This window comes from Callorhinchus milii, unplaced genomic scaffold (genome assembly GCF_018977255.1).
Source record: "Callorhinchus milii isolate IMCB2004 unplaced genomic scaffold, IMCB_Cmil_1.0 Scaffold20, whole genome shotgun sequence".
NCBI classification, from domain to species: Eukaryota; Metazoa; Chordata; class Chondrichthyes; order Chimaeriformes; family Callorhinchidae; genus Callorhinchus; species Callorhinchus milii.
Window position 1 is genome coordinate 1,084,695 of NW_024704761.1, and position 14,845 is coordinate 1,099,539.

Here is a 14,845-nt window from a genome sequence, read left to right on the forward strand (position 1 = left end):
TTGTTAGTCGATTGGCAGATTGCTTTCCGGGGGAAATAATCCCTCGCCCATAAAATGCACAGTCAATCCACTTCACAGTGTATCCTGTGAAGCGCTTTGAGACGTCTCAACGACCTGGTAAGGCGCGGTATCAAATTCAAATATTCTTATAATTATTATTATTGTTGTTGTTCTGTGGCTGAGTAAAACTCATCCAAACTTGATCCGACAGTAAAATGACTCGATTCATCAGAGATGAGAATCACGTTCTCAGATCAGTCTCAGTCTCCCATTAGATGTCAGTTTGGCTCAATTGGTAGCAGTCGGGATCAAAGGCTTTGAGTGAAAATTGGGCCGAACCATCTGGAGCTGACACTGCAGAGCTGTACTGCTCGAGGTGCTGTCCTTCAGATAAAACATCACCATAGAATCATAGAATTCACAGAATCGTACAGCGCAGAAGGAGGCCACTTGCCCCATCGTATCATAATAGCGTCGGGGGATTTTTAAGGTCCTCCTGAACAGGCTGACAGGGACATCGGCTTAACGTCCATGCAAAGGACAACAATAACAACCACTTGCATTGATATAGCCCCTCCTCAAGCAGGGTAGCGTCTCAGAGCGTGTGATGGACGGCACCTCTGACAACGCCATACATCCCCAGCACTGCACTGGAGCGTCAGCATAGACGATGCGATTCCAAGTCCCAACGTGGGGTCTTGAACCCACAACCTTCTGACTCAGCGGCGAGAGAGAGAGAGAGAGAGAGAGCACTACCACTGCATCAGGCTGACACCACAAATCCCCATTTTGCTCCCTGGGTCAGGGAATTAAATGCTTGATTCAGCCTCGTGGCTCGAGCCCGTGAGAGAGTGAGAAAGTGGGAATCACAAGCGAACGTGAATTGTCACGGGAGCAAACTTTATAACGGTTATATATATTTGGATTTTCCTCATCGCGCTGCGGCTTGGGCACGAATGGGCGGTTTGTGTAACGTTTCACACTTCTGCTGGCTGTTGCTGGGTGTTAAAGCTGACTTCTGCCGCTGCTACTTTCCCTCAAATCGCAATTCCTCCAGTTTCTGTCTGAGGTCACAGCGATTCATTTACACACATTCAGTGTGAGAGCGATCACGTGGGCAAAGCCAGCAAAGCCCCTATTTTATAATAACAGCAGCACATGCCGCTCACGATCTCAGGCCACAAGCCTTTACAATTATTATAATGATCATTGCATTTGATACAGCGCCTTATCAGGTCTTCGCAACGTCTCAAAGGGCTTCACGGGATACACTGTAAAGTGAATCGACTGTATATTTCGCGGGCAAAATGCATCAGCCAATTGCGCACTGCAGCGTCCCCACAAACACTCGTGGATTGAGTGACCACAGTTTTTGGGGGGAGGCATTATTACTCCCAGAAAGCGATCCTCCAATCGGCTAACAACTGGGTTCCTATTTACTGCCGGGTAAACGCAGGCGTGTGGAGTAAGGGAACCTGCCTAAGGTTTTGCCCTGCCCGGGAATCGAACCCGGGTCCTCTCGCTTGCGAGGCGAGAGTGCTAACCGCTGAGCTACAGAATAGCTTGATGATTGTGTTTTAATCCTTCCTGTTGTCTTGTTCCTCACAGTGGAAATGCTTTTATACATGAGTGAGCCCCAGCATGTGGGGTTGGCAACCCATAAACTCCCATCCCTCCGTCATCTACAGGCCGTCTCACCGTGCTTGCCTTCCAGTCTGATCTACTTCATTTTCATCTTCAAAAGGCGCTCCGAGGGAGGTGGCCAGTAATTATATATCATTTAATGCGCTCAGACACCAGCGATGACAATCATACCCATCATAAGCAGCGAAGGGAGGCACACTGTAGCCAACTAAATTAAACATTACAGAGAACCTCACACACAAGCGCACAACTGAATATTAACACCAGAACCGGACACTGTGTGTTATATGTGGAGTCCTGTAGCTCAGTGGTTACAGCACTCACCTCACAAGCGAGAGGACCTTGGCTCGATTCCTGGGCAGGGCGAAATGTTAGGCAACTTTCCTTACTCCACACACACCTCTGTTTACACAGAGAGAAACACAGTAAGTAGGAACCCGGTTGTTAGTCGATTGGCGGGTGACACAACTGTGCACAATCGGCTGCCACATTTCGCCCACAAATACAGTCACTCCACTTTACAGTACATTCTGCGAATCCCACTCCACTCTCGTCTTCTCTCACCCTTTAATTATATCCCATCTACTTAACCCACTCCAGGCATTTTGTACCAAAATACTCCATATTTCAACAACCCTCTGTGTGTGTGTAGGTACATCTGTGGGCAAGTGCGTGTTTGTGTGCAAGGCTTATTATTATTATTATCATCTCTTGGTGTGTGTGTGTCTCTTAATGTGAGTGTGTGTATCTGTGTGTGTGTGTATCACTGTGTGTGTGTCAGTCAGTGTGAGCCTGTGTGTCAGTGGGAGTGTGTGGGTGTGTGTTACTGTGTGTGTGTGTCAGTGTGTGGGTGTGTGTTACTGTGTGTGGGTGTCAGTGTGTGTGTGGGTGTGTGTGTGGGTATGTGGGTGTGTGTGTGGGTGTGTGTCAGTCAGTGTGAGCCTGTGTGTCAGTGGGAGTGTGTGTTACTGTGTGTGTGTGTCAGTGTGTGGGTGTGTGTTACTGTGTTTGGGTGTCAGTGTGTGTGTGGGTGTGTGTGGGTATGTGGGTGTGTGTGTGGGTGTGTGTGTGGGTATGTGGGTGTGTGTGTGTGTGTGTCAGTGTGTGTGTGGGTGTGTGTCAGTGTGTGTGGGTGTGTGTGTGGGTGTATACATGTTCCTCCCTCTTTAAAAATGTTTACACCGAATTCCACCGAAGGACAGTGATCGGTAAAACCTGAGCTGTGCTCAACAGCCCTGAGGCTGAGCAACTAACAGCACCAGAGCACAGGGCACAGAGACACACACAGGGACACACACAGGGACACACACAGGGACACACACAGGGACACACACACACAGAGACACACACAGGGACACACACACACAGAGACACACACAGGGACACACACACACAGAGACACACACAGGGACACACACAGAGAGATACAACTAACAGCACCAGAGCACAGGGCACAGAGACACACACAGGGACACACACAGGGACACACACACACAGAGACACACACAGGGACACACACAGGGACACACACACACACAGAGAGATACAACTAACAGCACCAGAGCACAGGGCACAGAGACACACACAGGGACACACACAGGGACACACACACACACACACAGGGACACACACAGGGACACACACAGAGACACACACAGAGACACACACAGAGACACACACAGAGAGAGATACAACTAACAGCACCAGAGCACAGGGCACAGAGACACACACAGGGACACACACAGAGACACACACAGAGACACACACAGAGACACACACAGAGACACACAGAGACAGAGAGACAGAGACACACAGAGACACATACACACACACAGACACACAGAGACAGAGACACAGAGACAGACACACACACACACACACACAGACACACAGAGACAGAGACACAGCGCTGATCAGCTCAGTGCGGTGTGTGGGCGGATGGTGGGGACCTGTTGAGTTGTTGGTGGAAGATGAACCCTAAGGCTCGTGTTGTTTCCTCTCTGCGCTGAGCCCTCGGGGGGTGGGACTGAGGCGCCTCTGATTGGCCTCACACTCGCTGCAGGTCCTCCCTCCCCCGGAGCTGCCGAGGCTCAGCCCCATCTCTGCTCCCAGTATCCCGGGTACCACACAGGGAGGGAGGGGGAGAGGGGGGAGACACCCACCCACACACACACAGGATGGACAGTCCGCTCTGCCCAGAGCTCTGGGGACAACACAACCACCTTCAGCTGCGTGAGGAGCATCGGCTGAGCCTTCACTGACCCTTCCAACCGCACGTGTGAGTGAGTGAGTGTGTGTTGCTCATCTCCCTTCACTTCAACCCCCCCCCTCCCTCCTCCTCCCCCCCCCCCCCCCTCCTCCCTCCCTCCCTCTCTCTCTCTCTCCCTTCCTCTCTCTCTCTCTCTCTCTCCATCTCTCTCTCTTCATCTCTCTCTCTCCATCTCTCTCTCTCTCTCTCTCCCTGTCTCTCTCCATCTCTCTCTCTCTTCTCTCTTTCTCCCTGTCTCTCTCCATCTCTCTTCTCTCTCTCCCTCCCTCCCTTTCCCTCTCTCCCCCCCCCCCACCCCCACCCCTTCCCTTGCAATGGGTATTGACAGGAGACAGAGAGCCTCGTTGGCTCTCACCCTCAACTCCATCGCCCTGATCTTCTGCATCACAGCCTTCAGCACCAGTTACTGGTGTGAGGGCACCAGGAAAGTGGTGAAGCCTTTCTGCAAGTCCAGTGTCAAAGAGAAACAGCCCAACTGCATCATCTTCAACGGTGCCTCCTCCAACCAGAGCGGTGGTGTGGTCCAATACAGTTGGGAGACGGGCGAGGACAAGTATGTGGTCTGCTACTTCCACGCCGGGATCTGGTTTTCCTGTGAGGAGAACATCAGTGGGGAAGGTGGGTGTCAGCTTTTATATCCAAACCCCTCACCCCCCAACCTCCCCACCCTCTGTATATCCCCCCCCACCCCATCCACCCCCCACCCCATCCACCCCATCCACCCCATGGAGTGACAACAATAATCCCACTATTCCAACTTTTACATTTAACAAGTGGCTCCATATGTATGTATTCTTTTAACCACTGTGTGTGTCTGTGTGTATATGTGTGTGTCTGTGTGTATATGTGTGTGTCTGTGTGTATATGTGTCCGTGTGTCTGTTTGCGTGTGTGTGCATATATATATGTATATATGTGTGTCTATTTGTGTGTATATATGTCTATTTGTGTGTATATATGTGTGTGTGTATTTATGTGTGTATATGTGTGTGTGTATTTGTTTGTGTATATGTGTGTGTGTGTGTGTGACTGTTTGTGTGACTGTGTGTGTTTAATATTAAACAACATACCTGTTAATTGGATGGGGAAAATTGCCTTCAATGTGAAACTGTTTCACTCACACGTTTCTGATCATATTTCAGAACTTTCTGGTGGTTTCCTTTGCTTTTTGGGGGTAATTTCTTCCTTTTTTCACTCTCTCCCACATCTCCTTCCGATCTGTGTATATCAGGGGTTGTTAGCATAGCTCTGATCTCCCTCACACTCCCTCCCTCCCTCCCTCCCTCACACCCACCCCTCCATGTAGGGAGATGGAGCCTTTGGGAAGGTTTAATTACATGTGTTGATGCCATAATAATAATCTTTGCATTTGATGTAGCGCCTTATCACATCTTTGTAAAGTGTAGTGACTGTTATTTTGTGGGTGAAATTGGAGGGAAATGCAACGGAGGGGTGGGGGGGGGGAATAACAACAACAATTTCAATTTTTTTGTGTGGGTGTGTGTATGGGGGGGCGGTGTGTGGAGTGTGGGTGGGTGTGTGTGTGGGGGGTTGGGGGGGGGTGTGTGTGGGAGTGGGGTCGGGAACTGCTGAGAATCCAATTCCAGACAATCTCTGCTAAAGGGTATCAGTGGGGGTTGGACCTGGGGTTGGGGGAGAGACAGAAATGAGCCCCAAACCTCCCGCCCCCAGCTACCGTAAAAGCGATCAACAGCCACCTTTAATCCGCGCAAGGGAGCGACCTTGGCGAGGCTGGGGAAAAAAAGTCAATTGCAAACAGACAATAAAATAGGGATTATAAATGCCAGGCTCTTTAAATGTCACCAGCTCACGCATTTCTGTTCTCACTGAATATCCTTTAACTCCGCAAATCGGGCAACCCTCTCCCTCTCCCTCTCTCCGTCTGTCTCTGTGTCCTCTCCTCTCTGCTCCCCCGATACACCAAGTCACATTGAATGGATGTAAACGCGCCTAAAACTATACGGATTTAGGTAAGCAGGGTGCGTGTCCCCCCCCCCCGTCCCCCCCCAGGGAGAGAAAGAGGGCGCGGATTCTGTTCCAACAATCCATCTCGGGGATTCCCACGTGTCGGTGGGATGCATGGAAATCTCAGCTCGGTTTGTAGACTCTTAAGCATATGGTGATGGGTTTCTGCGCGTGTCAGACACCCGGCTGCACCCCCACCCTCCCCCCCCTCCCCCCCCTCCCAGACCCCGACAATATATCTTACGCCAATCTCGGTTTGTACATGAATCCCGATGTCCGGTGCAGCTGATGCTCTGTTTCTTTTTAACAAAAGATGTAACTTGATGCAGAAAGATGTCCTGATGTGCGGTGTCTGTGATTTACAGGGGAAAGGTGTCGAAGTTTCATCCATCTGACGCCTCCTGCTGAACGAGGTCAGTTTTTTTGGATGGGGGGGGGGGGAAGATTCACTTCCCGACCACTTCTGTCTCTGCTTCCAGCTGATTAGCCATCTCGTCAATAATAATAATAACAATCCCCGCATTTGATACCGCGCCTTATCACGTCTTCGAGACGTCTCACAGCGCTGCACAGTTTGGTAATGTGAATTGACTGTCTCCTTTGTGGGCGAAATGCGGCGGCCAATTGCACACAGCAGCGTCCCACAAACAGTCGTGGGTCGAGATGCTGGAGAATGTTAAGCACAGGCTGACACACAAGGGTATTCCAGGGTCTGTGGGTCGGTCTGTAACCCTGGGAGAGAGAGGCAGTGCCTTCAGCGCAAGAGAAGGACAGTCATCGGACGTTTTGTCAAAATTGGTCTTTAGCAGTTATCCAGCAGTTGAGAGATTTACAGTAAATGAATGTGGAGCGGCTTCGCAGGGATAACAGATGGGTCAGGAAAGATTCATGCCCTCAATATATTTCAGACCATTTGGACAGAGATGCTCAGCCACGGATTGTCGTGAATCCTTTTGTTTCTCTCAATAAAGGCTTTTGAATTACTAATAATCCATACAATTCATAAGTGGAGTCCTGTAGTTCAGTGGTTAGAACACTCGGGAGACCTGGATTCGACCCCCGGCAGGGGAAAACTTTTGGCAAGTTTCCTTACTCCACACGCCTGATAATAATCCCTCAAGAGAAAAAAACAATAATAAAATTGGTGACTTCAATCCACAACTGTTCGGCTGCCGTGTTCCTCCCACAAATATACAATCAATTCACTTTACAGTATATTCTGGGAAGCGCTTTGAGACGTGAAAAGCGCCACAGGAAAAAAATGCAAGGGTTCTGATTATTATAACGCAGCTATAACATCAAAACTTACACTGCACAGTAACTGCTGTTAACTGTAGTGACTGTGTATTTGTAGGTAAACAGAACAACCAACTTGCGCACAGCAATACCTCCCACAGACAGCCACAAAGTGAACAGCCAATTTTATTTGTGGGGTTGTTGGCCAGGACACCGGAGAGAGAGAGAGAGAGAGAGAGAAATTCCCTTCCTTCTATACTGTAAAGTGAATTGACTGTACAGGTGTGTGGTCGGAACACAGCAGCCAATTGCCAATTGTTTACAACAGGGTCCCACAAACAGTCGTGGATTGCGTACAGCAACGTTCCGCACATAGCCATGAATGCTGGGTTTATTTATTTTTATCTGAGGGATTGTTTGTCCGGGATAGTTATTGAACGGGAGATTGCAACAGATTTCCCCTCGCTGTGCTCTACAGCCATGAAGCTGTGCGGAGTGAGGTGTGTGATAGAATTTACAAAGCAAGAATATCTTGCCTCTTTGAACATGGCTGGCCTGAGATTGATTTCCACTCACGTCCCAAGACACTGACGTATCTGAGCAGGGAGTCAGGCAGAGAGGCTGAAGATATGATCCCTGCAGCACATCTGGCTCAAAGTTAATGGCTTCAACATGGCTTGTGACAAGAGCTCACAGGAGTTATGATGTCCCACGTCAAGGCGCTGTGAGATCAAGAGCCTTTTCACTGGCAAATCTGTCAAACTCCGGCTTGTACAGATTAACGGGCAATTCGATCTGTTGGACACATTATGATTTTATTTTAATTGGATTAAAACACGATTTCCTAAATTATCATTCCTTTTAATGGCTGTTCGTTAATGTCAGGCTATCTGGTAGCCGGTGCACTAAACCTGCATTCAGGATTGTCATCCATGTGAAATAAATCAGGGGCTTCACTGCAGCTCTCGGCTTGTTCAACAGATACCTTTTCCTGGGGAAAGCTTTTTAAAAAAATACCAATGTGGGACGTTGCTGGATGCAAAAATAGCTGCTGTGTTCGTCTATTAAAATACACACGTTCAACCTTCAAATCGTGTGAAGTGTTTTTGAGGCAATCCTCCTGATGTGAATGACGCTGTGTTAAAGGCAAGGATTATTAGCCCAGAACATGGCACCAGAAATCCCTATTGAGTGTAGTGACTGTGTAACCAAGTGTGGCACCCAATTTGCGCAAAGAACTCCAGAGTTCAACCTATAGACATAGGGCTCAAACCCACAATCTTCTAACCCAAAGGCAAGTAGGCTATCAACAGCCAAGCTGCCACCTGTAAAACATACCTGATAAATCTGTTACACATCACTTATAACAATAATAACAATAATGCTTGCGTTTGACACAGTGCCTTATCACGTCTTCGAGACGTCTCAAAGCGCTTCACAGAATATACTGTGAAAGTGAATTGACTGTACATTTTGTGGGCGAACCGCAGCAGCCAATTGCGCACAGCAGCGTCCCCACAAACAGCCGTGGATTGAGTGACCAAATTATAATTATTTTTGTATTTCAAGGGATTAACACCCCCGGAAAAGCGATGCACCAATCGACGAACAACCGGGTTCCTACTTACTGCTGGTAAACTTCTAGGAGAGATGAACACTTTATTCTTCTTGTTCTGTTCTTTCGTTTGAACAAAATCTCCATCTCAGGACATCTGATCTCAACAAGTCCGCTTGATGCTGATGCTCAGAGAGATGAATTACCATCCACAGTCACAGCTTAAGGCACCCCTGGTTATTGTATCTAACTTTAACTGATGTTAATTCAGCCGCTGACAGCTCCGAGACAAGTCCCTCGATGGTGCTGCTTCGATAGACATTTCCTCCAAAAAAAAAAATCAGAGGAAGAGAGCAGTAAACGAGAGGATGCCAATGATCAGAGGAAGGACATTTTGATGAAACAAAGCACTTTGGAAGTAGAGTAATGTTCTGTGGAGTCCTGTAGCTCGGTGGTTAGAGCATTCACCTCACAAGTGAGAGGACCTGGGCTCGATTACCGGGCAGGGCAAAACGTTGGGCAAGTTTCCTTACTCCGCACACCTCTGTTCAACTAGCAGTAAGTAGGAGCCCGGTTGTTAGTCGATTGGCGGATCACTTTTCCGGGGGTAATAATCCCTTCAAAAAACCCAGGTAAATTGGTTGTGTGTTTCATGGCTGTTCATGGGACATTGTGCAAATTGGCTTCTCCTTTTACCTACAAGTATATACCAGCCCTCTGACAAGCAGATCCCAGCGAAGCACTTTGAAAGATTTGGATGTTGCCGTCTCTACATCAGGTGCAAGGAATATGATTGTGGTTAGATATGACTGTCACTGGGATTACACACTTGCTAGAACATTGATCGTATTGATTTGTTCTTCTAGGTGTCCTCTGGCTGTCTATCGTGGCTGAGATACTGTATATCCTCCTGCTCTTGGTTGGTCTCAGCCTCATGTGCATTGAGATCTGCCATTACACCAATGTCATTGATGGTCTAAAGCTGAACGCCTTTGCTGCCATATTCACTGTACTGTCAGGTAATCCTGTTGTATGATGTCTCTCGCTCTTGCCAAACACTTTTACTCTGGTTCACTCAAATAATCCATTGGGAATTACATAGAACGTTACAGTACGGAAACAATAACGGCTACTCGCCGTGGTGTCCAGCGCCCTCAGGTGGGATAGCGTCTCGGATGCTGCACATTGGTGGGGAAACAGGTCATTGTGGTCTGACGAGGAGGTGCACCAATACAGCAGGATGAGAAGAGCTAGGGGGCAATTTCAGGACAGATACCAGGAAGTGTTTCTTTCCCCAGGGAGATAATTAATGACCGGAACAGGGTTGTTAGGAAAGGTGGGTTTAACATCTCATCGAAGGATGCCATCTCTGGCAATGTAACACACCCCTCAATGCTGGGTAGGAGTGTCAGCTTAGACACCGTGAATTCAAGTCCGACATGGGACATGAACCCACAACCTGCTGACACCGAGGCGAGACTACTACTACTGAGCCAGGCTGACACACCAGACCGTCCCTGTTGCTGATATTTACGCTGCGTTTCCAGCCGTAACTGTAAGCTGTGTGAACAGTTAAACTCCGGTGCCAGTCAGCGGGGAAATCACCGCTTTTCCTCATATTTCCCAGTGATATACTGCTTCACCAACCTTGAAGCCCTGCGTCTGTTTCTTGCTGGAGTTATAAGCTTCTAACAGTAACGCTGGGACTTGTTTCACACCCGTGCCGGCTGGCTCATCAAGATTCCCAGTACCGAGGCATAAAATTGATGAGGACATTAAGTTCCTCACAGTAAAATTCGACCTTCCATGTCTTGGCATCGGCGGCTGAGTGGTTGTCAGTTTCAGAGAAACAAAAGTTGTGAATCGCATCCTCCCAGCGTTTCGCCCACAAAACACACAGTCACAGCACTTTATGGTATATCCTGTGAAGCGCTTTGAGCCGTCTCAAAGACGTGATAAGGCACTGTATCAAATGCCGGGATTATTATTATTATTATTATTATCCATGGTTCACATTCATATCACAGCCATTTGGGTTTTTCAACCGTTTAAAATATCTTCATGATCTGCAGTTGATTATAAAATAATTCTGGCATTTGTTAATAATAATAATAATTCTACTGAATCATCCCTCTATTTGGGATGGTGAAGTGGTGGGAGTGTGTTTTGTGGGCCAACTCGGAAGCCAAATTGTCCCACAAACAACTACAAACGAACGTCCCAATTCTATCCTGGGGATCGTTGGCCAGGACCAGGGACAAAGCTCGGTTCCGGGGCCCCTAACAGTCATGTCAGTGGGTCCCTGAGCAACCGAAGTTGGGTGTCTCATTTCCTGTTTTAGCCATCAGACAACCAACAGCCAATAGACATTTTTTAGATATCCTGACTTTTGGGTCACCCTGGGTCTGTGTGTATATATATATATATATATATATATAAGAGTTCTTGGCAGTCAGACTCTATTTAAAACAGTTTTATTTTGCAATCGACATAGGCATAAGTTGTGCTGCTGTCAAGCACTCCGCGTTTGGCAGCTCTTTACCTGAGCCAATTAAACACAGGTGCTATTCACAGGAGACACTTAATGCCTCGTGCACTTGCCGAGTAATTAAGCCATGTCTGTGCTGTCTGTGTAGACCGACTAAACATAACACTTACATTTGGATCGACTCCAATAAGCAGCGAGTGACAGCACCACGTGCCTCGTCCCAGCGATCGACTGGGATGGTCTAAATCTGGGATGGTTTGCGTTGACCAAAGATGAATTACACACAACACAACTCTGTAAGCCTTGTTTGCTTTCAAAGAGACTGTCGCTGGGGGCGAGGACCCTTCCTCCCTCTCTTTCTCTCCCTTCCCCCTCTCTTCCTCTCCCTCGCTCTCACCCTGATTTTCTCTCTCTCTGTCTTTTGCTCACTTTCTCTCTATCTCTATTCCTCTTTCTCCCTCTCACTTTTCTGTGGCCTTGACATTTGCAGATTGTATCTCGGTATCAATATTTCATTGCTTGGAGGAGAGCCGTTGGCTTCACACAGTCTGACTGACACACGTCCACTCACTGAGGACACAAACATCTCCAATATTTGCAAGTGACATTTGCAAATCTATTTCCCTGCTTTCCTCAGTCCAACAACTTGCATTTATACAGCGACCCTCAGGCTGGGTAGTGTCCCAGAGCGCTTAAAGTACAAAGCACTCGCATACTCCTGATTGAAACAGGCGTTCACCTGCAAACACACAGTCACTACACTTCGCACTAAATCCTGCAAAGCACTTTGAGATGTTTCAATACCGTAGTAACAACAAACAAAATGCAACATCCAGAGTAAGGCTCTATGTTAAATGCAAGGATTAATATTTATTAAATGAATAAGTAAGTAAATAAACAAATAAGGAATTCCATTTAAAGATCACACATTTTGCACATTACCAATGGAAAATAGGGAGGCCATTCAGTCCCTCAAGCCTGTTCCGCCATTTTATAAGATCATGGCTGATCTGTACCTCAACTCCAGTTCCTTGCCTTGTAATCCCTCGACACCCGAACGTTCCACCCGGGTCCAGATTGACGCTGTATAAATAGCATTTCAAAGCATCCAGAATTTGGCAAGTTGTTCCAATTCCGTCTCCGGAGCTGCTATTCCGTGGCGTTTCTTACAGGAAACTTCACAGAAGCCCTGGTCTCAAAATCCAAGGCTGTATTTTAAGAACTCGCCTAATTCTGGAAAAATGTTACGTTACGAGAGCAAATCTCGGCTCGGGCGAACTTTTCCCCTTAATATCTGCAATAATAATCCGTGCGTTTGACGCAGCCGGTTCCCGCACCACGTCGTCGGGACGACTCGAAGCCCTTCGCGGCGTTCAGTGCAAAGTGTAAGTGACTGTGTGTTTGGTGGGCGAAATCCAATCACCTCGTCTGCTTGCGAGGAGCTCAGCAGTTTATTCTGGGGATTCGCTGACTTATCGGCGGTGGCTCTCAGGTGACTGCTGTTTGGCGGAGGCACAGCCTCGTTAGTGCGACACTGTCGGGGAGCAGCGTTGAGTGGATTCTGTCCGGTGTGAGGGCTTTTGTTGGTTTGGTGCCGCCACCTGCGGGTGGTTATTGGGAACTGCGGCTGTTAACCAGCGTTCGGAGCACACGCGCACACACCTGCAATCTGACCACTGTCTTACGTTCAATTCCCAAATCCCACCTGGACGAGGGTCCCAGGGACGCTGTGACCCACCAGGTTGCCAGGTGTCGGGCTTCCTGTAGCTCAGCGGTTAGGAGCCCTCAGCAACAACAGCAACAACGCCGCCGACGCCGTACACTCACCTCGCGAGCAAGAGGACCCGGGTTTGATTCCCAGGCGGGGTGGGGGTGCTGATGTTACTGTGCTGTGTTTGCAGGTCTCCTGGGGATGGTGGCCCACATGATGTACACGACTGTGTTTCAGATGACAGTCAATCTTGGGCCCGAAGACTGGAGGCCACAGACCTGGGACTATGGATGGTCGTATTGGTTAGTGATATCATCCCCGCGCTCTCTGTGGCTTCACACGTTAGCAACGTCCCTCAGACAGCAAAGTGCAGGAGGAATTGGCGGATTGTTGACCGGGCGAAACTCCCTTCTCTTTTTGAATACTGCTGCGTGCTGTTTTATTGTTACTATTATTATTATTTTTATTATTATTACTATTATTTTTACTGTTATCATTACTGTTATTATTACTGTTGTTACTATTGTTGTTACTATTATAATTATTATTATTGCTGCTGACTGTATATCTGCTCCTGTGTCACAGTCTGGCGTGGGGTTCATTCACCTGCTGTATGGCCGCCTCAGTGACCACCATAAACACCTACACGAAGACCATCCTGGAGTTCAAGCACAAGAGGAAGAACCTGGAGCGGAGCCTGAAGAGCAAACCCAAGCTGCTGGAGCACGAGGCAGGGGAGCGGGTGTGGGACAGGTACATCAGCTCAGCGCCCAGCTCCACCGAGGAGTTCCTCGATCTCTCCAGCAACGGCCGCAAGATGTCCAGCAGCTCGGTCTTCGCTGACCTGAACGACATCCTGGAGGCTCAGAGCGAGGAGTACTGCTGAGAGTCACAGCAGAAAGGGTTAATCGCTCTTGTCCCCACATTGTGTAAAGCTCCTTCGCCTCAGCTTCCCCCTCCACTGTCCATTGGTATTTTAGTTGGATTATGGCTGGATCCATTCAAAATTTTCAAGACTGAGGTGGATAGATTTTCTTGTTAGGTTCAGGGGCAAGGGCGGGTAATCGGACTTGAGGTACAGATCAGACTTGATCTTCTAGAATGGCAGAACAGGCTCGAAGGGCTGAATGGCCTCCTCCTGTTCCTATGTTCCTAGTGCAGGTAATGACAGACCCGCGAATCTCAGTCACCCTCAGTAGACCACTGCACTACTGCGATCCTTATAGAGTGGGCAGGCGGAAGCGAGGGAGTGGGGGGGTGTGGGAGTCGGGGTGAAGAGGGATGAGCAGAGGGGGGGAATCCCAGATGATTGCTGGCTATTAACTTGAATGGTTTGAATTGTTGGGGTGTAAACTCCCCTTCTGTAGCTTCGTACCTGTCACAAAGTGTCCGAGATCACGGCAATCTTAGTCCCCACTTCTTAATAATAATAATAACAATAATCCTGGCATTTGACACAGCGCCTTATCTCGTCTCCGAGACGTCTCAAAGCGCTTCAGGATATACTGTAAAGTGGAGTGACTGTATATTTTTATTTTGTGGGCAAAACGCGGCAGCCAATTGCGCACAGTAGCGTCTGATAGGTAGAATTTCAGACCTTAACCTCCCACTGATTTCCTTTCTGCCTTCCCTCCCTCCCTCCCTCCCTTCCTCCCTCCCTCCATCCATAAATTGATCCATCTACACTTTCTATTAAAAAATATTGAAAGTTGGAATCCAATTGTCGATGTGTTGTGTTTTACAACCTAAAAGGTTCGGTTTAAATAAATGCAAAAGTCTGTCCTTTTTGTGTGGGGGTTGGGGGGTTGGGAGTGCTGTAGATATGTGGAGTCCTGTAGCTCAGTGGTTAGAGCACTCGCTTTGCAAGCGAGAGTCCTGGGTTCAATTCCCGGCAGAGGGCGAAACCTCGGGCAAGTTTCCTCACCCCGCACAGAGCCTAATAATAATCCCTCCAAAA

General features: G+C 48.3%; 1 protein-coding gene across 1 annotated transcript; it reads left to right on the forward strand.

The window, feature by feature from the left end:
• The first annotated feature begins 4,227 nt into the window (after positions 1–4,227).
• Positions 4,228–13,901, forward strand: LOC103175685 (germ cell-specific gene 1-like protein). Its single transcript, XM_007888839.2, has 5 exons — positions 4,228–4,531; positions 6,264–6,311; positions 9,556–9,708; positions 13,079–13,190; positions 13,474–13,901. Exons 1-5 carry the CDS (start codon positions 4,228–4,230, stop codon positions 13,772–13,774), a joined length of 918 nt encoding a protein of 305 aa, XP_007887030.1. The 3' UTR covers positions 13,775–13,901.
• The last annotated feature ends 944 nt before the right edge of the window (positions 13,902–14,845 follow it).